General features: G+C 48.0%; 1 protein-coding gene across 1 annotated transcript in view; it reads left to right on the forward strand.

Annotated features, from left to right (window-relative positions):
* Positions 1 to 258: 258 nt before the first annotated feature.
* Positions 259 to 27226, forward strand: part of MYO5B (myosin VB) — a gene marked incomplete at its 5' end in the record, with an annotated part of 99866 nt that continues 72898 nt past the window's right edge. Inside the window, 9 exons of the mRNA XM_038124351.1 lie at positions 259 to 438; positions 2226 to 2369; positions 3785 to 3866; positions 7826 to 7933; positions 9871 to 9980; positions 11547 to 11812; positions 17051 to 17132; positions 19239 to 19379; positions 26835 to 26957. Of these exons, the coding sequence (XP_037980279.1) occupies positions 259 to 438; positions 2226 to 2369; positions 3785 to 3866; positions 7826 to 7933; positions 9871 to 9980; positions 11547 to 11812; positions 17051 to 17132; positions 19239 to 19379; positions 26835 to 26957 (1236 nt within the window). The remainder of the gene's footprint in view (positions 439 to 2225; positions 2370 to 3784; positions 3867 to 7825; positions 7934 to 9870; positions 9981 to 11546; positions 11813 to 17050; positions 17133 to 19238; positions 19380 to 26834; positions 26958 to 27226) is intronic.

Raw genomic sequence — 27226 nt, forward strand, 5'->3', positions numbered from 1 at the left:
CTCAGTTCCCACTGCCTCTGCAGGCCTCTGGGGGTGTCCTGGAGGTGTCCAGCATCTGGGGATGTTCTGGAGATGTCCAGTGTCCTTCGTGTGTTCTCTGGGAAGTGTCACAGCTGTGTATTACTCGCTGTTACTTTCCTAGTCCAGTGTCTGTAATGTGGGGTGGCCGCAGGGCGAGGGACCAGCGACACGGGAAGAGGGTGCAAGCAGCTGACAAGAAAATGGATTAACTCAGAGAAGCTTATCTTTTATTGACTCTGCTGCTCTGGCTGCCCCTCCAGGGATGAAAAGAACCAGTCCATCATCGTGAGCGGGGAGTCGGGGGCAGGCAAGACGGTCTCTGCCAAATACGCCATGCGCTTCTTCGCCACCGTCGGGGGCTCTGCCAGCGAGACCAACATCGAAGCCAAAGTCCTGGCCTCCAGCCCCATCATGGAGGTAAAACCGCTCCCTTTCCTTTGTCCTGATCACTCTGTCTCTCCAAAAGTCACAAGGACAGTGAGAAACCTGGAGGCCTGAGAGACAGGTCCGATTTGCAGCGCCCTGGAGCTGGGCTGAAATGCAGAGATACATCAACAGCCTCCATTTGGACCACCCCGATTTAGACCCCACTGCACCCCAATTGCACCTGCATTTGATGGTCTTAAAGCTGAGCCTGAGTATCCCCAGCACATCCCCAGGAGCTGGGCTTTGCTGGGGCTCCAGAGTGGAGAGCCCAAGCAGTGCAGCTGGCACTGTTATTGTTTTATCATCTTCCTCCTTTGTCACTGCATGGTGCCCCCCGATCTCCTGCTTTCGTTGTACAGACATGGAATAGAGAAGGAGGGATTAATCTGAGATGTTTAAATTATTTTTTATTTTTTGTTAGTTTTCTGTTGCTCTCAATCACGAACCAGCCTCTTCCCCTAGGCAACAGCAACAGGACAAAAGGACACAGTCTTAAACTGTGCCACGGGAGGTTTAGGCTGGACAGTAGCAGGAATTTCTTCATGGAAAGGGTGGCCAGGCATTGGAAGGGGCTGCCCAGAGAGGTGTTGGAGTGCCCATGCCTGGAAGTGTCCAAGGAAAGCCTGGACATGGCCCTGAGTGCTCTGGGCTGGTGACAAGGTGGGGATGGGGCCCAACTTGGGCTCATGGGCTGGGAGGGCTTTTCCAACCCAATTGATCTGTGATAGGGGGATAACAAGTCTCATTATAGGGAAATCCCTGCTCTGAAGGAAAATAATTCTTCTTATAAATACAAAAGAAAAAGCAGCTTTGTTTTCCTTTCGCTGAAGCCAGATGCTGAAAATAAATGTCTGAGTGCCTAAAACCCATTTTCCAAACAGATTTTGGAGCCACGAAGTACCTTCAGTTGATTTGGGCTTTTCCAAAGTCCCTGAAGCTCTTCAGACTCATGTGACTTTCTTTTCAAGGCAGGAGCCAGCAGTGCTGCTTTGGTGGAGGGTGGTGTCCTGTGCTTAACCTTAGGCTTGGCTCAGCCTCTAGGGAGGCTTCCCATCACGGTGCTTGTGCCAGATTGTCTGACAGACAGAGAAGGGGTGGCTGATCCGGGGTGAGACACAGCCTGACAGGCAGCACGTGTGATCTGGCACCCATGAGGGTGAGCTGCAGTGTCCAGGCCAGTTGTGCTGCAGGTGAGCAGTAAAAAAGCCAGCAGGTGTGTGGCTGACGGGGAAACCTGGCTGGTTTTCTGCAGGTTTACTCCTGGTAAACCTGCTTAAAGTTTACTCCTTTCCTCACCCGTCTCCCCTGCCTCTGTGAAATGTAGCTGCAACACCGGGGTGGGGGCACTTAAAACCATCCAAGAAAAAAAAAATTCATAGTGCACACTATTCTTCTGTATGACCCCAGAATTTTATTGCTCTAATTTTCCTGCCTGTGTTCAGTTCTGGCTGTAATTTCTAAGTGCTGAGGCCAGGCAACCTGCCTGTCTTTATTGGAAATTGATGAGAACATTGCCTATGCAGAAAAAAAAAAAAAAACATAAAAGAAAACTGCCTGGTTTGCAGAAAGACCCTGAGGTAAATGGGCTTGTGGGGGAAGGAGACCCAACTAGGGAAGCTGCTGGTGTTGACTCTGAACAAAGGTGGGGGCATCCTATCGGGCAGAACACAAATGTTGAGGGTTTTGGGATGTGGGTTGTTTAATTTCTGTACAAATACTCCCTGCTGATTTTATGATGCAATTGAAATTTAATGTTTAATTTTGTTTGCTTTCTGCAGGCCATTGGGAATGCTAAAACAACAAGGAATGACAACAGCAGCCGCTTTGGGAAATACATTCAGATTGGCTTTGATAAAAGATACCACATCATTGGTGCCAACATGAGGACGTATCTGCTGGAAAAATCTCGGGTTGTATTTCAGGTGAGGAGCTGTGGGGCTTTGTGTCCTTTTTTTTTCTTTTGGGTGCTGTATTCCAGGAATTCAATAGTCTTGGTCTTTTCTGTGGATTAAAAAAAAAAAAAAAAAAAAAAAAAGAAGAAGAAAAGAAAAAGTCTTTACAAATGGAATCATAGATTCATTTAGGTTGAAGTGACCTCTAAGACCACCGAATCCAGCTGTCCCCCCAGCACTGCCATACCCATCACAGAATCATCAGCATGGAATGGTTTGGGTTGGAAGGGATTTTAAAGATCATCTCATTCCCCCCCCTGCCATGAGCAGGGACACCTTCCACTGTCCCAGGCTGCTCCAAGCCCTGTCCAGCCTGGCCTTGGACACTGCCAGGGATGCAGGGGCAGCCACAGCTGTTCTGGGCACCCTGGGCCAGGGCCTGCCCACCCTCCCAGCCAGCAATCCCTTCCCAATATCCAACCTAAACCTACTGTCCGTCCATGGGAAGCCATTGCTCCTTGTCCTGTCCCCCCATGCTCTTGTACAAAGTCCCTTTCCATCATCCTTGTGATCACATCCCCAGGTGCCACCTCCACATGGCTTTTTAAACCCCTCCAGTGGGGACTCCACCACTGCCCTGGGCAGCTGTGCCAGGGCTGGACAGCCCTTTCCATGGAGAAATTGTTCCTCATAGCCAACCTAAACCTCCCCTGGCACAGCCTGAGGCTGTTTTCCCTTGTCCCGTCGCTTTCTTGGTGGACACAACTTCCAGATGTGTCTTTTGGACTCAGTCTTGGGGTTCTTTATGATTCCAGCCTGATGAGCCTTGTCCTGGGCTAAGGTGTACCTGGCATACTTGTTAGATAAGGAGCCAGGGAGAACAAGTGGCAGGCAGCAGTGTTCAGTTTTGAAGATGAGGAAGAGGCAGGAGAGGGGCTGAGAAGGCTGATGTCTGCCACAGCACATCCCTTGGGTCTCTTGTGCAGGCTCAGGAGAGGCTTTCCTAGTTTTTGCTTGGGATGTAGATCAGAAGCTACTGCAAAAATTTTGTCCTTACACAAAAAAAAACCGAGTGCCCCAACTACAAAAATCCTAAAAACCTGACAACTTTGAGAAGCCATGAAGAGTAAACCACCTTCTTTTAAATTACTGTGGGTTTGTAACTCAGTGCTTGCTGCTTCGTTCAGCCTGGTTACTACAGGGAGGAATAAGGTGCAGAAGGTAATACATAATTATTTACTTTCTTTGCCAGGCGGGCAGTGTGTGTTGTTCAGGTTTGGCACCTCCTTTCTCCAGGAGGCAAAGAAAACATCCTTGCGTTGGTCTGGGTGGTGGGGAGGCAGGGGATGGCACCAGGGTGTCCCTGTGCTCAGGGGCAGCAGTGTGAGGGTGGGAGCACTGCTGTGACCCCTCTGTGCCTCTGGTAACTCGGCGTTTCCCCGCAGGCAGAGGACGAGCGCAACTACCACATCTTCTACCAGCTCTGTGCCTCCTCAAGCCTTCCAGAATTCAAAGACCTTGGACTCAGTAAGTGCTGGCACATCCCTGTGCCCTGCTGGCTGCTGCCTGGGTCTGAGGGCAGCAGGAGAAGGTGGCGGGGTCACAAGGGCAGGTCCCTGGGGAGGGCTGGGAGGAGGGCAGGGGGATGAGGCTGAAGGGTGGAGCACAGGGTTGCTCACCCCATCACCAGGGATGTGGCAGGCTGAGGGGGGGAGACGCCCTGGCACAGGGTGCCCAGAGCAGCTGTGGCTGCCCCTGGATCCCTGGGAGTGTCTGGGGCTGGGTTGGATGGGGCTTGGAGCAGCCTGGGACAGTGGAAGGTGCCCCTTTAAGGTGCCTTCCAACCCAAACCGTTTTGTGATTCCGTGATTTTGTAAAAATTGGCAGTGAAACTGCAGTAGTTTCAGCTGTGGTGAAACTACATTGCTGTGGTGTAGGCCAGCTGATGCAGGGAGATCATGTGTTAATGTTGTACCAGCCTTGCACAGGGTGTGTGTTTTAGATCAAATGTGGACTGACCTGGCCAGTGTCTTGGCAGGAGTGGTTGTGTCCTTTGAATTCGTTATGTTTATTTCTTTTTAATGGCTAACTCCTGGAGTGGGTTGGGTTTTTCCCCCAGGATTTGCAGCAAAAGCTCTGTAGAGCACTTGATTCAGAGGGTTTGCACTTGCAGCAGGTGGTGCAGGACGAATTTTAATTATTTTTTTATCTTGAATATTTGATGTTGCTTAGAGAGAAAAGCAAGGTTTAAACCAGGCTTTTTACCTATTTTGAATAGGGAGCAAGGCAGGTTTTATCCCACCACAGGGTCTTGCAGAAGTTGCCATCCACACTACAGTGGAATGGCAGATGAAGAGAGGGGATTTCAGTTTCTGAGCTTGTCTTAATGACCTTTTGGGTCACTGTAGGTACATTACCCACACACAGCACATCACATGGACCATTTTCAAGAGTTTATGCCATACTTACATGCTTCCTTTTTAAAAACATACCCTGGGTAACGATGATGTTTGCTGGCATCTTAAAATTCAGACACAAACTATTTCAGCTCCAGCTGGGAGACGAGTTGACGTGTGACAGCTCCAGCTGTGAGAGCACTGCTCCCTTCTTGGGAGCATGTGGATCAGGGGAAATCCCAGTCTTACCCATCTGAGCTCTCTAAAAGCCTCATCTGTGTTTGTGGTGACTGGCAGGAGTGCAGGCTGAGAGGCCCTTTCTGTCCTGGTGCATCACCCAGGACACGCTTGTGCGGTTGTGACGGCGGCTCAGCTCCAGCATCTCAGGGCTGAATGTGTAATGGCAACAGCTGGCAGTGCAGGAGGAGTGGGTGCCAGGGCCATTAGCTGCAAGGAAGCCTTCTTGGGTCACTTCTAATCAAAATTTGGTGCCAGTGCCTGTCAGCCTCCAGCTGCTCTCCGTGGCACTTTGCATTTGCTGTGTCACAGCACGTCCAGGTGTCCAGTGGATGTTGGAGAAGAAGTAGTTTTTCCAAAGGTGTTTCCAGAGCTTTTCCCCTGGTGTTTCTTGCCCTCTCACTTTGCAACAGCTGGAAAAAGCCTCCCCGAAGTGTTTTTGGGGGCTGTCAGGTGTGGGGCTGCTCACGGGCTCGGTGGGGATGGGGATGTGGGTCCCTGAGCTGCTCCTGTCGGTGTGACACAGGCTCTGCCCTTGCCTGTGGGATTGCTGGTGCTGGACACTGGGCTGTGGGTGCATGGGAGCACAATTCACTTGTTTGTCTTTCTTTTGAGTGATGTTTTTCATTTCCAGCTTTGCCTTGGATTTACTGGCCTGCTTGAAGATGACTAGTCAGAACTCAGATTTATTTCCTTGTGTGAACTGTACTTACCTGTCAATCTTGTCTTCCCAAGGCTTATACAAAGCAAGAGGTGTCTTGATGTGAAAATCCACTTTTTATTTATTACTTATGGAGGGAGATGTGTATTTTTCCATCTGAAAACCAGGAGCTATTGCTTCTCCTTTGGGTCTTACACAAACAGAGAATTGTTATTACTTCCTTTTATGTTGCAAGATGCTGGTAAACAAAAAGAGTCTCTAAACATACGTGAGCCCAGCAGAGCAAACCAGTGTTGGCTTCAGTCAGAGTGATCCTAAAGGGCTTAATTTTAAACTAGAAAGTAAATATTTGACTTTAAATGGTGATGGGCAATGCAAGTGCCTTTTGAAGTGTGGTGTCTGGCTTAATGATGCCTGGGCAGTGGTGCAAGGCAGAAATGTGTTTTATTTGTTTGCAGTGAATCAAAGGGTTTGTGTGGTTAAAATAATTACAGAGATCTTGAAATATAGAGATTGGAGTCAGTTATACCAGGGATGACATGAGGCAGGAGCAGATCCCAGTGTGAATGTTGAAAATTGAAAGAAGATGTCCTGGTCCCATCATCCACCACCAGCAGCACCAGGCTGTGAGTGTGATGTGCCCCACCATGGGCTGGGTGAGCTCCTGTTGTTCTGGGGGACCAGCAGGGACTTTGTCTGCCTGACTCCAATCAGCATTTTCTGCCCCTCGTTCCTGATGCTCCAGCAATGAGCGGAATTGCCGAAATCTCTGGGTCGCAGTATGCCAAAAGGAATTAAATGTTTTTCTTTACAGCCTGAAAGTACAGCTAATGCAGAAGCCTGTGGGAGGCCTGGGAAGGGAGGGGGAGCTTCTGGTGGCAATTTGAGTCAAGAAAAGTGCAGATTGCAGTGATTTTAAAGGTTACCACTAGGCTGGCGTGGAACGCAGTAGGATTTTTCTCTCTATTCACCGCGCTTGGGAAATATGTTTGTGTGTGTTAATGAGTGGCTTTTGGCTAATGACTCCTACTCAGTTCAAAGCAGGCTGAGGCTGGTGCTGAGAACTGATTCTGGGTGGGGTGGGGAGGCTGTCCAGGGGCTGGGCTCCCCAGCCCTGGCAGAGAAGAGCTCTGGCTCTGCCAGGGCTCAGCAGCAGCTGCGGGCACACATCTCACTGCTCTGGGCCTCCTGGGGGGCCTTGTTTTAAGGAGGGGGATTACATGTGCAGCTTTCTTAAGTGGACACAAATCCTGCAATCTCTCCTTGTTGTATTTGCGTTGGAAATGCCTCTCAGCCTCCACAGGATTTATTGGTGTCATCCTGGAGTAACTTTGCTAGAGCACAGATGTTCAGGTGGTGTAATGCAGGCGCCGTGAGCCATTCTCCCTTCCCTTTGCTCCCAAGGATTAAGGCTTTGTGGAGGAAAGGTGTTAAAATGCCTGAATCGGTCATGGATGTGTAAAACAGGATGAGGAATTACTGGAAGGAGTCAGCCCGGTGTTTGAAATGGTCTTCCCCCAGGTGATGGAGCTGTTACTGGAATCCCAGACGCAGCACAGCGCTGCCCTGACTCCACTCGCTGTGCGTGGAGAAGAGGTTCCACCACTGCAAGAAGCAGCCACAGCCACTCACCAAGGCTCTGCTTCAACCACCCCTGAGCAAAATGTGGCTCAAAGGACACAGGTGTCCTTCAGGGATGGGGCACAGGCCCACTCCGGGGAGTGCTGCAGTGGGGTGTGGATACGAGAGTCTGGCCAGAGAGAGAGAAAACTGGAGGAGATTTCCCATGGATTGGTCTGGGGAGAAAGCTGGATAAGCTTTCCCGTGGATTGATCTGGGGAGAAAGCTAGCTAAGATTTCCCATGGATTGGTCTGGGAAGTTTTAGGGAGGTGGAAAGAATTGAACAATTGAAACCATCTTCAGGTGGTGTTTCAAACAAGTTGTTTTTCTCATAAAATGTTTACCAAAGGATGTGTTCTTAGTTAGCCAATCATGTGAATTGTGTTGATTAAATGATCAATCAGGTCCCCCTGTATCGGAACGGTGTATAAATGAAGGGGTTCCAATAAACTTGGGGTTTCCAGCCTCTTAACTTCTGACCTAGAGCCTGTGTCACTTATTATCTGTTCCTGACTCAACGGTGACAGTGGGGAGGACTCTTTGCTGACCTGTTTCTCCTCTTCTCTCCTAGCGTGTGCTGAAGACTTTTTCTACACTTCTCAGGGAGGTGACACGTCCATTGATGGCGTGGACGATGCTGATGACTTTGAGAAAACCAGACATGCCTTCACCCTGCTTGGTAAGGAGTTGCTCTGCTTGAAGCCTGCCCAGCAGAAGTCTCTCGCAATTGTTTTCAGTGTTTTGCCTGAATTATAATGTTCCTGTTGACCTAGTTGGCTTTACTTTGCTCTTTAGTAGGAGCTGCAGAAGTGTCTCTAGCAGTTGTCTGTGAAGCAGCAGTGAAATGGAGAGGGATGCAGAATTTAAGAGAAACCATTCTGAAGTCAAAGCAGGGCTGGCAGTATTGACTTGCTATTTTTTACCCTGTTTATGAGCAGGAAAAAGAGCTATTACTCTGCAGTTCAGTCTGTGTTGTGGTCGAGGGTGATGTCACTTGTTGGATCACAGTGCTGTGCCGGGTAGCTGATTCCTGGAAATAATGAGCTGAGCACATCCCTGCTGTGCAGAGTCCACATCCACACGGCAGCTGCAGGAGCTGTGGCTGTGTCCAGCCCCCGTGCTGGCAGCGGGGGAGCAGAGCTGTGAAAGGAAAAACAATCTGGAAGGGAAAACTTGCCCAGTGTACTTGTATTTATCTGAAACCATGTTTGTAAGTCCTGGTTATTCTCGGTGCCCCTTGGTTCCATTGCACAGGCTGGGAGAGGAGCTCATGGTGTTCACAGTTGCCTGTGAAATCCCCTGTGCCTGCAGTGAGTGTGGGGACTCACTGCAAGCTGTAGAGTTGCACATTTTCTGCAAAATTTGTCCTCTTTGTGTTTTAGATGGGCCTCATCTCTTTCTCTTTGGGGTCTTGGCTTTACCCTCCTCTTGTTCAACTACTCAAAAAATACGATTCCTGGTTGCTCCAAACTTACCCACAGGACTCCAATCCCCAGACAACTCTCCCTCCATCCCCCTGGCATGTGTAGTCTCTCTTTGGTCCCCCCAGGCAGCTCCCCTCTCTCCTTGCTGGTCCCTGGGGAGCCCTGTGAGAGCATCTTCCTCTGGGGCCAGCCTGATGATGATTTTCTGTTCTTCACGTGCGCCTCTGTCTCTGCTTTTCCTCATTTTCCTTCAGTGTTTCCCAGCTCTGCTTCTGTTCATGGCCTGGTGAAATTTCTACTACGGTTTCCAGTCTTGCCTTTTTGTGTGTAGCAAGAAGTCAAATTTGTCTGCAAATCCCCAATCCTAGCCAGGCTTAACTCCAGTTAAGAGTTCTGAGTAAGAGCAGAGCATTGCTCCTTTCCGTAACCTTGAAACATTTCTCTCTGTGCTGATAACAGAAAAGTCCCGAGAGAGAGAAAGGGAGGCTCTGGATAATTCAGAAACCAGCAGGTAATGCCTCAGACCTTGGGTAGATAATTAGGACACCAGCCCCGAGCACAAAAGGGACACAGAAACCCAGCTGGGATGTTAAAAGAATGCAAGATACGGCCAGAAGGCCACGTGTGGGCTGCTGCTGAGCAAAGCCCCTGCTGGGAATGCCTGTAAAGAAAAATAGGTAAAGTGATATATAAATAAAATATATAAAGCAACAACATCTTACACCCCCAGTAAAGACCATGAGTGTCTCTTGTGGAGACACTGGGGAGGGTAAGACACAGCTCCTGGTGACTTGCTGCATCCAGCTGTGCCACCAGTGTGGAGGCGTTGTGAAGGGCTTTAATTTTCCCTTCTTTTGGTGGGATCTTGGCAGTAAGTGTAATTTGTAATTTGTGTGCTTTGGTTGTCAGCAGACTGTGATGACAGACGAGCAGCTCCTTGTTCTGTGAAAGCTGCAGAGCCCCTGTAACTCTGATCCTGTTTGATCGCTGCGGAGCAGCATCCTTGGGTTGGTGTGTATTAAACCCACCCGTGTTAAAATTGAGAGTTTATGGTCTATTTGCTGGAAGCAGCCTCATGATTCTGAAAACCAATTGCCTCGGAAGGAAATAAAACGCTGCAAGCACCTTCTAATAAACTTAAAACGGTGATTCATTTTCCTTTGTGACAATCAGCTGTCAATTGCTCCCGCAGGAGTGAAGGAGTCTCATCAGATGACCATTTTCAGGATAATTGCTGCCATTCTGCACCTGGGGAACTTGAAAATCCAAGGGGAACGAGACGGGGAGGTCTGCAGTGTATCGGTAGGTGACCCTCAGGAGCTCCCACGTGGGGAGCTTGGTGTGCTCAGGAGTCAGGCTGTGCTCGTGTCCTTGGCTAGAAATCCCTTTTCCTTCAGTGTTCTTGGCCTTTTTTTTTTTTTTTTTTTTTAAACACATCAGAAGTTCCTAGGAAATAATGTTCCTGGGAAATAAATGCATTTCTCCTCCTCTCTAGCCAGCCTGCAAGCGAGGTTGTTCAAAAATTGCTTACATCCCTGACATCCCAACCCACCTTAACTCTTCCTGCTTCCTTAGAACACCCAGTGCAGGGTCCTGGGGACTTGTGACACTCATGGTGACACCAGCACAAGGTTGTGATGCTTTACAACCACTTTCCTCCGGGGAAAGCCATGGAGCTGCTGCTCGTAACGTGGCAAAAGGAGCGCTGCGTGGTTAATTAGCAAAAATTAGTAACACTAAAGATGCCTTAGAGGCATTTTTTCCTGTTTTCTGTGTTTGTTCAGAGGTGGGGAAAGGTAAAGCAATTATATGGAAAACACTGTCCTGTAAATTATCATTGCATCCCAGGGTCGTCTGTTCCTAATTAAAGTATTGAAAGGACTCTGCACACACTTCAGCGTTACCCTAGAGATAATGTGGTGTTCAATGTGAGATGCTAGAGGTAATTTACTTGATATTTGGAAACATGGATATGTGAAGGCTGCCTGCTGCAACGATGTTGAGTTCTGTTAATGAAGTTCATGTTGTTTAATTACCTTCAAATACAATTGCAAGGTCTTAAATCAATTCTGGTACAACCTTGACTCTGGTCAAAAAGGTATCGTAGCAATAAAACATCCTAGAATTCTTGTAAAATGCACATTTTTTTCTGCATCCCCAACCCCATCCAGCATTTCTAAGTGCACTTACCTAACTGGAAACAATTTACTTCCTCTAAGTATGTGTTATTACACAGGGGAGGGGGAAATTGTTTTCTCATTTTCCAAAAGGCAGAGCCTGCTATCTGACCCTAACAGAGACTGGGAACTGCTTTGTCTTAATTTCAGAGGGCAGGGGGGGAAATACATTGCACTAAAGAAAATAAAGCTCACATTTGATTTTATTAATTGTGCAAAGCCTGAGCCCTTCTGGTAATGCACTATTTACAGCCCTGTTATTCAGGATGGAGCTATTTTGTAAAAGGCATGGTGTCCTGGCATACCCTAAGCTTTAGTCGGAGGCATAACCAGGGTTGCTCTGAGGCAGGGTGTAGCTGCAGCTCGAGGAGGAGTGAGGTGGGGAATTCTTTTTCCTGTGGGAATCTGCTCTTTGTGAAAGCTCAAGGATAACCAGAGCAGGGCCTGGCCTTGGTACCACCATCCAGAGCTCCGTGTGAGCTGTGCCACCCTGTCCCTGAGGAGTCCCACAGCTGGATGGGTGCCACTGCATTCCCACTCCTGTCCCCCACAAACACACAGCTTTCCCTAGACAGTTACAAAAACCCGCTGTTCCTTGCGCAGAGCTGTGAACTCGGGTGTTAAAATGCCACTTTGGGGGGTCACCAACTTGCTGACTTTACTTCTGGTCCCACCCCCCCCTCCCTCCCAGAGCGAGGACGAGCACCTGAGCAGCTTCTGCAGCCTGCTGGGCGTGGAGCACAGCCAGATGCAGCACTGGCTCTGCCACCGCAAGCTCGTCACCACGGCCGAGACCTACGTGAAGAGCATGTCCCTGCACCAGGTGGTGAACGCCAGGAACGCCCTGGCCAAGCACATCTACGCCCAGCTCTTCAACTGGATCGTGCAGCACGTCAACAAGGCCCTGCACACCACTGTGAAGCAGCACTCCTTCATCGGCGTGCTCGACATCTACGGGTAGGCGTCCCCGACATATTCTATGAAAAATCATTTGGCCAGGATTTTCTTCTCCTGGGAAGCTGAGAGGCCTCAGGAAAGAGAGAAAAACAATTACTGTCTGCTGCTGTGGAATGCAACAGGTGCATCTTTGATTGGCCCACGTTAGGTGTTTCTACTTAATAACCAATCAAGGATGCAGCTGGTCTCGGACTCTCTGGGAGTCACAAGCCTTTGTTATTCATTCCATTCTATTCCTGTCCAGCCTTTCTCTCTATTCTTTTAGTGATTGATGATTTCTTTCTCTCTGTTCTTTTAGTATAGTTTTAGTTTAGCATTTTTAATATAATATATGTGATAGTATAATAAATCAACCTTCTGAAAAATGGAGTCAAGGTTCTCCTCTCTTCCCTCGTCCTGGCTGCCCTGCAAAGGCCACAGGTAGGCACCTACTCAGCTCTCCGGGCTGCTCAGTGACTCCTTTATGGTTTGTCTTGCCCTTCTTGCAAAGCACACGCTGCTTTGTCTGGTGGCAGGTGATGGGAATGATGGAAAGGAGCACAGAAAGGTGTGTGGTTTGCAGTTTTGATCCTCCTTCAGAGTGTGCAGCCTTCAGCACAAGAGGGTGCACACGTGTCTGTGTGAGCGCTGCGTTCTGGGATTTACCTCCCATGCCCTTCCCATCTGGAGTTCCTGTCTCCTGTGCTGTTTAAAACAACCTTAGAGATGAGCTGGGGTGAAGGTGCTGCTGTGGAGAGCAAAGACTGCCTCATCTTGCTGTGGGGCTTGAGGACACTCCATCACTTCATCTGTGAAGCTGCTGCTGCTGCAGGGCCCTGGTGCAGCGAGAGCTTTCAGAGGAGCCTGGCAAGCTGTGGTGGGGATGTCAGGTGCAAAAAGCTCTTGCAAGGCTTGCAGCCTGTGCCCCCAGGGGCAGTAGGCCGCTTTAAAATTGTTCTGGGTACCTGTTACTGCCTGGTTTGTCATCCTGAGTGGTGGTAGGAGAGGGATGTGAGAGTTGTCTGAGCTCATTTTAGCTGAAGTGCTGCAAAGAAGCAGAAGATGGGGGAGAAAGGAAGGGATTCTGTCAGTTGTGGGGTGGAAAATGATAGAGGTCTGGTGGGTTTGGGTTTTACCCTCCATTTTTTCAGCACCTTTTCTTTTTTTTTGGGTGTGTGTGTGTGTCTGGGCAGCCAAGGGTAAGAGAGAAGTCCCTGGTGGCCCAGACATCAGGTCCATGTGAGGCTGGGTTAGATGGCACTTGGAGCAACCTGGGACAGTGGAAGGTGTCCCTGCATGTGGGGACTGGATGACCCTAAAAGTTCCCTTGCAACCCAAAACCCTTCCGGGATTCTGTGGTTCTCAATGGGACAGCAGTGGTCTCCTGCTCTCCCTTACCACATTCAGCTGCTGCATTGCTCCTCTTTCGGAGGGGAAGGTGGAATAAACAAGTTGCAGCTGCCCCAGGAACCCATCCCTATCCCAGGGCACTCACTGTGCTTGCTCAGCCCCAAATCCTGTGTCCTCTGAAGGTCTGTCAGCTCCAGGAGAACCCCAAGTTCAGAATGAAATCCTGCCAAAGCAGCTCTGGATCAGAGCAAAACAGCAGTGCGGTTTTAGGGCTGCAACACCTACACAGCTGCTGGAACTGGGTCTTGTGTATAAACCCTCCCACGAAGTTTCTACAGCTGCTGGTGTTTGGGATGATAGTTTTGACATCTGGACAATCAGCAGCAGAAAGGATGCCAGAAAGTGCTGGAGCAGCTGTGCAGCCCCACTGGTTGCTGGTCTCCATCCATAGCTGCTGTCACGTGGCCAGGTTTGCAGGATCACTGCTGTCAAGGATGATAACCACCCATTTCTGTTTGGTTTGGGATTTCAGTGGGATGGCTTGAGGTAATGAGGGTGCTCTCTCTGGGCTCACTTGGGGAAGATCTTAAATAGGGCACAGTCTGGTTCAAGGGCTGTATGAGATAGAGAAGCTGTTTCACATCTCTTTTTTATGAGATAGAGAAGCTGTTTTCCCCCACAGAAATTTCTGCAGGCTGGAGTATGATCAATAAAGCTTTGAGATGGAGCCCTGTGGGTGATGGTAGGTCCATACAGAAAATTGGATGCCTGAGTTAGAGGATCAGACTTTCAGAAATCTGAATGAAAGGAGGCTTGAGGCTAAGGCTCATGAAAGGTTAAGCTGGGTTTGAAAATCTGTTGGTGTGGAAGAAAAACCTCCTTCAGCCTCCTGTCCAGTGTATGGGCCAGCAGGTGCTTTCAGCCCTGGTGACACCAGCAGGGCTTTTCCACTAAAGGGGCAGATTTGCAGGGGAAGGTGTCCATGTTCTTAGCTGAAATGCTTGTGGGAGTCTGGTGTCTTAAAATGGCCATGAATCCCTCTTGTAAATGGGTATTGCTGTCTAAATGCTGAGTAATTTACAACGTGGGGAATATGGGTGATGATAGCCTGACTCTGCTGAACTTTAGAGTGGTCTGGTTCTCCTAACTCATGTGGTTTTTTTGAGCTTTAATGTATTTTTCTAATGGTCAAGTTTGGGTTTTTTTTTCCCCCCAAATGGATGTTTTGTCCTTTCCTTTGGGAGAGGGATTGAGCTGGAAAGACAGGGAGCCTGCAGCAGCTTCACAGCACAACCTTGGCATCCTCAGAGCTTCTGTCCCAGTGCTCCTGGGGGAGGACTGTCCCTCTGGGTGGGATTTCTAGGGATGGGATCCAAACAGAGGGTGCAGAAGCTGTAGGGTTTTTCTTCCAACTTTCTAGTCCTCGAATTTGCATCCTTAATTCTCTGTTTACACTGAGGTGAGAGAGTGCAGCACTGAAAGCCTTTCTGAATTTATTGAAATGGTGTTATTTGCTGTAACACCAATACTGAGGTCACTCAGAAGAGTGGATTCATGTGGCACTCCTGGACTCGGTGGGCATGATTTTTTTCCCCCTCCTGTTTGCCATGTGAAATGTGAACACCCAGGCAACCAGCTGTGTGCTGGACTTATTAATGAACTTTAAATATTTTAATACAAACCTTGGTGCTGCGGAGGACAGAGGAGAGACCAGCAGAATGGGGAGCAGCAGAAAAACCAAAACACAGCATTTTCCCCTTGAAAATCTACTTACAAGAGCTGTCCCCAAGCTGGATGTGTCTGCCAGGGAGCCACAGCGATGGGCTGGAGTGGTGAATATGCTTATTTTTTCAGCCAAATTACAGTGCACTGAAATGAATAGAGACCCAACAGACACTGTTTTGCTTTCCCCATCAGGACGTTGCCCTCAGTGCAGTCACTCTGAGCAGGTAGGGCCTCCTGGCGTGCACACACGTAGGGCTGGCGACCAATCTGCTTTGTCAATTAGCAAATTGTGCTAGTAGATTCCCTTAATTAGCAACTTTTTGAGATCTCCCTCGGAGCTGGAGTTGTACAGCAGCTCTGCCCCTGGCTGGCACTCACTGGGAGGGCTCGTAAATCACATCTGGTGTCTCGGAAGGGGAGAAGTTTCCACTCCAATTTCTTTTCCTCATTCACTCCTGCGCTTGTCGCCTTTTCCCACCTAGCTCGCTGTGCCTCTCCATCTATGTTTTAATTAAATCTTTCCTTGCCCTGTTGCTGTGATCATGCCTGCAGCAGCTGGTATTTCCAGAGTCCTGGGATGCCACATTCCTTGAGTGGCAAGGGCTGGAGGCACAGGTTGGCTCGGCCACGCCATCGAGATCGAGCACAGAGTGGGGGGTCTCCAGGGACACATCCATCACTCAGGGCCACAACACATCTTTAATGTCATCATTTGTTGTCCCAGGCACCAGATTCTGTTTCATTAAAGACTGTCAAGCCCAGTTTTTGGGAAGGGCATGGGTTAAGCATCCTCTGCTTGGCACAGGTGGCACCAGCTGGGGGGGAAAGCACTGGGCACGCAGAGGGAAAGCAGTCCCAGCTTTCCTCAAGGACTGCGGGGGTGATAAAAGTACAAAACCAGCTCATTTCTCCCATTCCCCTTTTTCTTTTGCCATTTGGCATTGCATTTCCCCGGGCACTCTGGCATTTTGTGTGGTGATGGCATTCCCACCTGGAAGTACCCGGGGAGCACCTGCGTCACCTGGGTAACAGCAGGGTGGTCCCCAGGAAGTGGCAGAAGTGCTGATTGTTTTGAGGAAGGGAGGCTGGAAAGAAAGGGCTTCATTCACTCAGTGTTTAAAGACTGTTCTGCCAGCTCCTACAGTGCCTATTACCCGAACAATTATTTAGGCACCTATTTATCATTACAGCAGCTTACTCATTGAACACAGGAAGCCTTCCCACTTCTCCCCTTGGTTTAATCCTTACAGTCATGTGTCAAAGACTTCTTTTTTTCCCCTTCCCCCTTCCAACTGTGCCTTAAAAATAGAAATATAAACCACATAATTCCCAGTGGTAGCTCAAAATACCCTATTTGGTTTTAAGAGCAAGCCTGGCTCCCTGTGCCTGTCCCTGGGTGTTGTGTGCTTCAGCCTCAGGGGCTCTGCTGGCTCCCTGCTCCTTACCTGTAGTATGTCTTACTAAAACTGTATATTTTTTCCTTTCTAATGGTGACTAAGAAGCTATTTTTGGGCCTTTTTTGGGGCTGATCTGTGGCAGGGTAGGATAATGTTTTGGCCTGGGGAGCTGTGGGAGTCCTGGTGAAGAGGTGGATCAGAGAGTCCAGCACCAAGGACCCTCTAAGGGTCCTCTAAGGAATGTGGAGTTGGAGCTGAAATCACCGTTTTCCCCCTTCTCCCTTCCAAAAGTTGCTTACTCACGTGTGTCTAATTTTTGTGCTAACAGGGATGCAGTACAGAAGCTATAATTACAAATTTAATACCTTCTTTTTCTGCTCTATTAAATTCCATTAAAAGCAGCATGCTGGGTTTTTTAAGACAGCAGCTACTGTTTCTTCATCACCTTTGCAGTGAATGTATTTGGAACTTAATATTTCATAATATTTTTCCCCAGGAGATGCAGTTACATTTCTTGTCTCAGACAGAACTGATGGGCAGGAAGCTACAGTCATGCCAAATGCCTCATTCTGTGTGCCAGGAGGGACCTCTTGAATCCCTTGAGTTGTGCCGAGGAAAGAAGGACGTTTTGAGGAAAAAAAGTGTAGATCTGGGAGGAATGGAAGGGATGGTTGAGTGTTTCCCTGTCACACGGATGGCACCATTGCAGGAAAAATTAAAAAAAAATTTAAAAAGAGGATTTTGAGACAAAGCAACGCCTAATGCTGATTTATTCATTGCTTTGCAGGTTTGAAACTTTTGAAGTGAATAGCTTTGAACAGTTCTGTATCAACTATGCCAACGAAAAGCTCCAGCAGCAGTTCAACTCGGTAAGGTCAGCTTGGAAACGTTCCGTGAAACCGAGAAAATGTAACTGGGCAGGATGGTGGTGTGTCTGGCTTCTGCTTTACAGCATTTACCTGCAGCCTGGACAGATCCTGTGCATCCTTGGGATGCCCTTCTCCCAGACATTTCACTGCAGTGGTTCTGGATATTCCTGTTAAGTTGGGTTTGCTCTGAATAAGTATGTAATCTGCATTTTTCTTGGTGCTGTTTCAATCCTAAAACAAAGCCTGGGTGGTCTCATGCTGATTTCCAGTGTGAATTAAAATAAGTTATGGGTGTGGAAACCTTCCTATTAAGCATGGCTTCAACCTGTGAGATGAAAACTCTGTATTAAATAATAGAATTGGAAACACTCCCCACTTTTCACTTGGACATGCCTCACAAAACCCAGAATTTTTTCTATTTCATTAGAAACAAGCATTTACCTTTACTGGAGATGGAAACAGTAAAGAGCTGTCTTCTGCTTCAGTTGTAAGTAGGGAAAAAAATACTGTTAATTTCAGGGGAAAACTTGTTAAATTTGAGCACTTAAGTACTGCAGATTAGTTTGGCCCTTTGAAGCCATATCTTATGCACGGACATGAACATTTGCAGTCTATCTAATGCATCAGATAGATCACTGCTGCTAAAAATGAAAAGTAAATTATGGATTGTATTTGCACTATTCATATCTTACTTAGTATGTCTAACTATCACTTCTGAAGCTTATAAATTCAAGCTCCAAGATGACATGTTTGAAGAGATTTTAAAAAGCTATCTCTGAAGGGGGAAAAAAAAAGTGCATTTGAAAAATCATTTTTTAATATTCTTTAGAGTATCTCAGAAATAGGCAGAGACAATTTATCTGCTTGGGCAGAGGTCTGAGATACGTAAGCCTTGCAAAGATTTTTTTTTTTATTATAGGTTCTTTTAAATAAGAATTTTCAATAGAAGTGCCCCTGAGTCAGTCAGATGCTGCTGCTGATATCTTTGTGGGATGATGGGTGCTCTTTGTGAAGCCCTGCTCGCAGATGGGGACACGGGCTCCCAGCTTGTGAACCTGCTTCAGGTCACTGCTTTAATCAGCAGAGCAATAAAGCAGAGGAAGATTTTTGCCAGCCCAAGAGATGTATGTGTCACTGCCACACCAGGACACGGCTCCGCCTCGCTGTTGCAGTGACAGCTTCAGTCATTTTGTAGTGAAAGTCATTTCAAGCCTTATTTTCCCCTGCGCTGTGGTTTCCCCAGTGTGATGGTTTTGTTTTCCTGGCCAGGAAAATGGGCTGTGTGAATGTGCTGGCTGTACATGAGGGCACCCAGAGCCTCAACGGCCTCTGGATGTGCTCATGTGTCGGAACTCAGAATGTCCCACAGACATTCTCAGACGTTCCAGACCCAGGTCAAAAGCATCTGAGACCCTGGCATGCAGCCAGAGACCCCTGTGGCTTTGAATCTGACCCATGGAACAGTTTACCAACTTTGCAGGAAGAGCAAGAAGTCACAAAAGTTTAGATATTGTAGTAGAAGTAGTCACGAAGTAAAGGGTAGGATTTCTGAGTGCTGTACAGGGGGGTTTTAAGCCTTGTACGCAGGGGTCCAAGTTTTGTACATGGGGGTCAGGGATTCTAAGATGGAGGGATTTGTGTGTGCCCTGTCCTCTTTCTTTCTCCTTCCTAGCCTCCATGTCTTTGGTGATGTTGGCACTCACAGATTGGTTTAGAGTAGAAAGTCACCATTCAATATAGATAGTAGGCATTGGGGAAAAGGTATAAACATGTAGTACGTAATATATGATATAAAAGATGGCACCAGCCCCCTGGGAGGGCAGTGTGCCTTTGTCTGACCTGCTGAACGGGCCACAGCAGCTCAGGAGAAGAATCTTTTAGATAACCAACAATAAACTACCTTGAGAACAGACAACAGAAGACTACTGAGTCTTTCTTCGAAGGCACGGGTTGGAGGAGAGACTTTTCCATCTTTTGGGGTCATCCCAATCCGGGGGTGAAACCCCACACTCATGGAATGCTGAAGTCCAGCAGGGACGAGGGGAAGGGGCTGTGCTCTGCTGGCTGGGCTCACACTCAGTGGCTCTGCTTTTCTCCCGCTCCCAGCACGTGTTTAAGCTGGAACAAGAAGAGTACATGAAGGAGGGAATCCCTTGGACTCTCATAGACTTCTACGACAACCAGCCCTGCATAGACCTGATAGAGGCCAAGCTTGGCATCCTGGACCTGCTGGACGAAGAGTGCAAGGTAAAGAGGACCTCCCACCTTTTCACCAGTGTCTTTGTAAAAGATCAAGGAATGGGCTTTAATCTCTGGTGTCTTGCAAGTGATTAAACATCTCCTTTCACGTGTGTTGCTGCTGTGCTCATGGCAAGAGTAGGCTTGAGCTGGGATTTGCTTTGGTTTGGGACATTCAGAGCCTCCTGGGCAGGTGTTTTCTCCAAACCCAAGTACCTGCACTCACTCTGTGCAGCCAGTGCTCGTGTGTCTGGCCTGGCTGTTCTGAGGGACAGCCATTCGCTGAGACCTGATGTCTTTGGCCTTGCCCAAAAGGAGCTGGAGCTCCTCTCAAGCCTTATTTTATCTCACAAACCTGAGTCCTCTTGCAGCAGCTCTTTAAGGCAAAACTCATTGCATTTAGTGTGCAGACTTCAGAGAGCTGTGACGCTGGAGAGCAGTTTGCTGTCTTTTGCCCTCTCTCTCATGCTGGCCAAAGTGAAATCTTGTTTGAAATTTGAGAAGAAAAGCCAGAGTGGCAAACCTTGATGACAATCCAGAAGAAAAGCTGGGCTCCTTGATCACCCATTGCTCAGTCATGAATAACCAAACATACATAGGAACAAGGAATGTCAGAGGGCAGGTTTCCTTGGGAAGCTGGGAGGCCTCTTTTGAAGGTCTTTGATGCTGGAGACGTCCTGTTGGAAGGGGATGGGGACTGCTTTCCTGCTGGGTGTAGCTGCCTTGTGGACCCTCAGCCTGGTATTGCTGTGGGGTGACCCACGTTGTCCTCAGGAAGGATTTCCATTGAGGCTTGGATGTGTTCTGTGCCAGGGAATGTCTTTCTGACTGTGGGAGGGCCCTGAGTGTTTCTGAGCAAAGGCAGGGAAGAGTGAGACAAAGTGCTGGGAGAGCTGAAGTGGATGAAGGGCCCAGCTCACCAGCATGGCCAAGGTGATAGGAAGGACCCAAGGAATTCTTGTGGTGTCTGTGGGATCCATGAGCACAGGACAGATCTGGTGGCTCAAGAACACAAGTGTCGTGTTGTCTCAGAGAGAAAGGGCTGGGATCCATTGTTCACACTGGTTTCCCTGGACAAGGATGTAGCACCTGTGTTTGTCTGGAAGAGGGGTGACCTGTGAAGTGTTTGCTGCCCTCCAGGTACCAGGGCTGCCTTCCCAGGCATGGCAGGGCTGTCCCAGCCTGCACATCCCACGAGCTCAGCCCTGGTCTGGGCTACAGACACTCTGGCTTTGTCTTTGGGGGGGCCAGAGTTGAGGCTTTGTCCTTTTCAAGTCTGCTCTTAGGAAATCTCCTTAAAATCAAGTCTGCTCTCAGGAAATCTCCTTAAAAATGAGAACAAATTAGACTTAATTTTATGTCCTTAAAAATAGCATCTCAGCCAGTGCTGGTTTGGAAGGAGGTCAGATTATTTTCTTGATATTCAGCACCATTTCATCTGCTCTCTGTGCTAGGAGAGCACAGGTAAATTCTGCAGGCTCAAACTGCCTCCTGGATGCTGTGAGGACCATAAGGGAAGTTTCCCTGGTGTTGGGAGTCACACCCTTGGCTCCTCTCTGGGGCACCTGGTGCTGGTTGCTGCTGGTGGCATTGCTGGTGGTGACATTGCAGGTCCCATGTACCAGCAGTAGATTTAGCTGGTACTACTCTTTTATTCCATACTTGTTTTTTGGCCAAAAAAACCCCCACAAATAAAAATACAAAAAAAAAACCCAAAAAAACAACAACAACAAAAAAACCCCACAAAAAACAAACAAACAAGTAAAAAATTCCCAAAATAAAACCAAAAAAAAGGAAAAAATACCCACACAAAAAACCCACAAAAAACCCCAACCAAACAAAAAACAAAAAAACCACCCCAAAACCAAAACAAAAAAACCCAACCAAACCCCAACAAGATGTGTTCCCTCCCCCTTCTCATCAAATGCCAATTATCTGCGTGTTTACCTGTCAGTGGGAGATGCTGTCATTAGTCACAGGCCCTTATTACCAGCCCTGTAATCACCTCTTTTATAACAACCTGAAAGTGTTCTCCAGATTTATGAAAATTTCAGCAAAACCTGTCAGCTGAAAGCAGCAGTTTATGGAAGAAAGCCTTCACCCCCATGGCAGTGTTTCAGCTCCTGGGGCGGGACCACAATAAGGTAATTACATGCCACCTTGTTGGATCCTATGGCAGGGAATGAAAACACTCTGGGATATGAAACAGCACCAGGGGAATATTTGGTACGTAATGAAGCATTAGTGCAAATGCAGAGGGTTTGTCACTAATGTTCTCGCTTCACAGTGTGGGGTTTTTTAAAATCCTTAATGTGTGGCTGGGGAGGAGGTGGCTGGGTAGGTGCTGAAGCAGTTCAGGAAGTGTAGGTCACAGCAGAGTCTTGTTGCTGTTTAGGGAAAAATTGGCATAAGAATTGGCAGAGAAAGAGAGGGCCCTTGAACTGGGATTGCAGTGCTAAGGACTGAACCTGTCTTCTGAAAGCTAATGAGAAAAGCCCTGCTTCTTAAAACAGACTTCAGGATATAGAATTGTGGAATCACAGAATCACAGAATGGTTTGGTCTGGACCTTAAAGATCATCCTGCTCCACCCCCTGCCCCACACCTTCCACTGTCCCAGGCTGCTCCAAGCCCAGTCCAGCCTGGCCTTGGACACTGCCAGGGCTGGGGGCAGCCACAGCTGCTCTGGGCACCCTCTGGCAGGGCCTCCCCACCCTCACAGGGGACAATTCCTTTCCAATACCATATCTAACCCTGCCCTCTGGCAGTGGGAAGCCATTCCCCCTTGTCCTGTCTCTGTCCTGTCACTGGAAGCTGTTCTAGAATTATTAAGGTTGGAGGTGGCCTCTGGAGCTCATTTGGTCCTTTGTCCTGTTGCATCCTTGGTCTGCCTGGGAACCCTTATAACCTCTCTGAGCTGTGACCTCTGTCCTCTGCTGAAGGAGTTCTGAAGTCCTGGAGTCCTCCAAGAGCCTTTTCCCTGTTTTCTGTGCTGGAGTTTCACCTGCCTGGATCTGTAGCTTTTAGGACCTCTTGGTTTTGCTCTGGTGCCAGATGAGCAGTGAGAGTTCATGTAGAGTTCAGAAGAAGCTCTGGCCGAGGCCGCCACGGTGGTGGTGGGATGCTGATGTGCTGTAGCACAATCTGGTGAGCCAGTTTGTGCTACAAAAACTGGTAGCACAGTTTTTGTAGCACAAACTACAAAAACTGTGTAGTTTTTGGATACAGTTTGGAGAGGTGGGATGGGGCAGAAGAGGTGGGAAAGGGCAGAAGGGCATCCAGGAGAACCTCCCCTTGGTGAGCCATGCAGGGTGGGTGCAGTCACCGTGGGGCCAAGGGGGAAATAATCTAGGAAAGGAGTAGAGCCTGTCAGGAGGGATGAAGGATGGAGGCTGTCTTCTCTAAATCCAGTTCTGGGAAGATTGGTTGGGTATCTGGAATAGATTTAGGGTATGCTTGCACTTGTGGAGGGAGTTACTTTGGTGGAGGGGACAGCAGACTTTGGAAGGCTTTGAATTCTGAGGGGACATGTGGAATGACTTGCAGTGTCTGAAGAGGAGCAGCCAGTTGGGGTTGGTTTTTCAAGAGAGTTAAGTTATCCTTAGAGGAAACAGAAAACCCTCAGAAATGCAGTCGAGCCTCTGTTAAAGCTGGGTGAGCTGTCCTGTTTTCAGACTGAAACTACATGGCATGTGGGCGTGCTGCCTGCCTTCCAGACACTTCCCAAGTGCCTTGGACAATGCTCTCTGGCACAGGGTGGCATTTTTGGGGCTGTCCTGTGCAGGGCCAGGAGTTGGACATTGCTGGTCCTTGTGGGTCCCTTCCAGCTCAGGATATTTGGTGGTTCTGTGGTTCTGTTTGGGAGTACAGTCAGAGGTTACCGTGGGTGCCCAGTTTCTCCATAAGGTGTCCTACCTCATTCTTTCCTTGCTTTTGCGTTGGCATTGGAGCAAGAATGAAAAAAATTAATGAAAAAACAAATGTCTGTTTCCCTTAAGCACAACAAAAGGGTTCAATCAAGAGCAGGCTGATTGGGAAGGTTCACTTGTCAGTGTTGTCATCGTTGTCCAAGATTTGTGAGGGATCTTTCTGCTGGTGGAGCAGCCTGACCCTGAGGCTGCCAGAGGGGGGTTTTGGTCTCACCAAACCCCCCTAACTCCCTCGTGTTCTTGAGCTCCTCTGTGGCTCCATTCTATGTTCCATGGCACGTCACCACCGTGTTATGCTGCTGATGTGCCAAATGCATTTTCTAGTGCTGCTCAGAAGATGCTCTTTGACCTTTGCTGTGTCCTTCTGTCAAGTGCCAGCAACGCTGCACTCCCCTTCTGGCCGACTGCTTTTCCACCCCGCTTGCCTCCGTGCATCGCTGCGGACCCGGGGATCTGAGCAAATGTGTTTTCCTTGTCTGGACTCGTTAGCTTTTTGGACATCAGGAATTAGCACATGGCCTTCCTGTCCGGGGGGATTTCTGCTCCACGAGCAGAGGCTGGACCCCTGGGCTTTCCTCTCGGGCGGGCCGCCCGATGCGCGGCAGAACAGCCTCCCCTACGTCACGCTGTCAGCTCTGATGACTTTAAAGTCAGGCACATCACTTGCAGGGGAACGTGTTTCTGGAGTGTTTCTGCAGAGGCAGCCCACGCTCTTTTCAGGCTTTAACTCGTATTGGAGTGCTAAGGAGTAAAGGAATAAAATGTGAGCGAGTTTGTACTCTGTTTTCAGAGGGTTGACTTTTAGATCATTAGGTTTGAATCACAGAATCCCAGAATGGTTTGGGTGGGAAGGAGCCTTGAAGCTCATCCAGTACCACCCCCTGCCATGGACAAGGACACCTTCCACTGTCCCAGGCTGCTTCAAATGCCGTCCAACCTGGCCTGGCACACTGCCAGGGATGGAGCAACCATGGCTTTGCTGGGTAACCTGTGCCAGACCCTCACGGGGAAGAATTTCTTCCTGATATCTAATCTAAATCTCCCCTCCTTCACCTTAAACCATTGACCTTTGTTTCTTCTACCCACTTAATTGTCCTTCTCTTGGAGGTGGTGGTGGAGGGAGTCTCAGCCTTTAGTCCAGGTGGTCCCAAGCATCTCCTCACCTGGCTGGTGGGTTCCTGGTGGGTTCTTGGTCCTGGGATGCAGAATGGATCCTGTGGGGCTCAGCTTTATCCCGTTTAAAGATTCCCTACAAAACTTGCAAGGCAATCGCCTTTCCTCTTCTCCATCCCCTAGAAAAAGGTGAGATAGCCCATAAATGACTTTCTCAGTTGCTCTAAGGGCCTCAAACTGCCAAGGTAATACCAAAAGCTGTTATAATAGTACAGATAATGGCCTCCTTGATTTTTATCTTTGGAACTTGGTCCCTATCAGGCGCTTCCCATGCAGCTAAAAATGCCCAGGCTGCAGGATGGTGAGCAGGGTATGGCAAACCCTCTTTCTGGGAGGCAGGAGCGATGCCTTTGAAGCTCCAAGATAAGCAGGTTTATCTCCTCTGAGATAAGCAGGTTTTCCAGCAAAGTGGAAGAGAGCTGGTGCAGGATAAATCTGGCTCAGGGTGGCTGCAGTGCTCCTGCTCTGCACCTGTGGCTGAGTCCTGCACAGGAGGCACCCAGTGATACCTCCAGAAAGGATGTTTTTGTATGCAAATATTAAATATAACCCATGAAAAGAAACACATCTACATTTATATAACCCCATCGTTTAAACATGCAAGTCTTACCTTGCATAAATAAAATATGTATATAATTGCATTGCTAAGTGCCTTTCAATATTTATGTACAGCCTGTGTTATTTCTGTGTGTATCCATAATTGGCTAAACTTAAAAATTGTAAAGTATAAACAAATGTGGGAGAGCACAGCTTGTGTGAATGGCTGCTGCATTTAATTCACCCTCATTACAGGGACTGGCAGGAGATGCTTCTCCCTGTGTTCAGAACCCTTCTGGTGTGTTTTGGTTTGCTGTCATGAAATCAAAGGCTGTTTCAGAGCAGCATAAAGAAATATTCCTCACCTGTCTCATGTTTTGCATCTTCCTGTTCTCTGTCCCTATTTCCTCTGTCATTTTTCATATAAAGGCACATGCAAAGTCCTGAGGGATGATCAAGAGCTCTCTCTGTTGTTGCACAGTTGTTCTGTGGCTTCTAGGCTCTGTCCCATCTAAGTTTAAATATTGACTGAGACTTTTCTTCTGAAAAAAAGTCTCTTTTTCTAACCTAAATATCCAATTATCCTTTCTTTTGTTAAAAATAAATCTCTCTGTGTGTGTTTGTGCAGCCACTGCTGTGCTCAGCAGTGTTCCATGGGATGGGGATGAACCCCATCAGAGGTGGCTCTCAGACCCTAAGAGGAACAATTTCACTGTTATATAAACAGCATTAAAAAATTCTGTTGGAACCTGAGTAGTTCATGTATCTTAAGTGTAAAAATACTTCCTTAATATTTCTGTTGTAATTAGTGGGGTTTTATTGTTGTTGCTGGGGGGGTTTTGTATATGTGTGTGTCTGTGCGTGTTTGTGTGTGTGTGTGTGTGTGTGTGTGTGTGTATTTGGGGTTTTGTTTCATTTTGGTTTTTTTTTTTGGTTCTGGGTTTGTTTCTGTTGGGGTTTTTTGTTTGTTTCTTTGTGGGGGAGGTTTTGGGTTTTTGTTAGTTTTTTGTTTGGGTTTGTTTGTTTTGGTGACTGTTTTAGTTTTTTCTTTGTTTTTGTTTTGTTTCAGGGTCTATGGGTACTTTTTTGTTTTGGGATTTGTTTGGTTTGGTTTTTGGGGGGCAAGTTTTGGTGTTTTTGTTAGTTTTTGGTTTGGTTTGGTTTGGTTTTGTTTGTTTTGGCGGCTGTTTTGGTTTTTTGCTTAGTTGGTTTTGTGGTGTTTTCTTTGTTTGTTTTTGTTTTGTTTCAGGGTCTGTGGGTGCTTGTTTGTTTTGGGATTTGTTTTGTTTGTTTTTTTGGGGGGGAGGTTTCGTTAGTTTTTGGTTTGGTTTGGTTTGTTTTGGTGGCTGTTTTAGTTTTTTGTTTGGTTGGTTTTGTGGTGTTTTCTTTGTTTTTGTTTTGTTTCAGGGTCTGTGGGTGCTTGTTTGTTTTGGGATTTGTTTTGTTTGGTTTTTTTGGGGGGGAGGTTTTGGTTTTTGTGAGGTTTTGGTTTGGTTGTGTTTGTTTTGGTGGCTGCTTTGTTTTTTGTTTGTTGTTTTTTCTGTTTTTTTCTTTGTTTTTGTTTTGTTTCAGGGTTTGTTGGTGCTTTTTTTTTTTTGTTTCGGGGTGCTTTTTTGTCTGGTTTTTTTTTTTTTTATTTGTTTGGTTCATTTCGTTGGTTTGCTTTGCCTTTTTTCCTCCTGCAAGAGCCGTTCCGGCTGCCGGAACAGAACCAAGATTTGGGTGTTTCCTGCTGCAAACACAGTTTCGGTGTGTGTGTCACGAAGGTAGGTGAGCAGAGAGCAGCCCGTGGCCCTGGCAGTGTCCCCTTTGTCCCCTTTGTGCAGGTGCCCAAGGGCACGGACCAGAACTGGGCGCAGAAGCTCTACGACCGCCACGCCGCCAGCCAGCACTTCCAGAAGCCTCGCATGTCCAACACCTCCTTCATCGTCCTGCACTTCGCTGACAAGGTACCCAACAGGACAGGAAAGCCTCCTGCAGCACAGTAAATCAGTGGAGAGCTGTCAGAACCCCTCTGGGTGCCCTGGATGACCCGAGCCCCTGGCAGCAGCCAAAAACACGCAGGGTTTGGATCTTAGCCCGTGGAGCAAGTTACCAACTTTGTACGAAGAATTACAAGCCACAAAAATTCAAGTAGCACAATAGTAGTTGTCACAGGGTGAAAAATGGAATTTTTGGGGTTTTTAGAATGGAGGTTTGAGGTCCCAAGTTGGAGGGA

The sequence above is a fragment of the Motacilla alba genome, chromosome Z (assembly GCF_015832195.1).
Source record: "Motacilla alba alba isolate MOTALB_02 chromosome Z, Motacilla_alba_V1.0_pri, whole genome shotgun sequence".
Classification (NCBI taxonomy): Eukaryota; Metazoa; Chordata; class Aves; order Passeriformes; family Motacillidae; genus Motacilla; species Motacilla alba.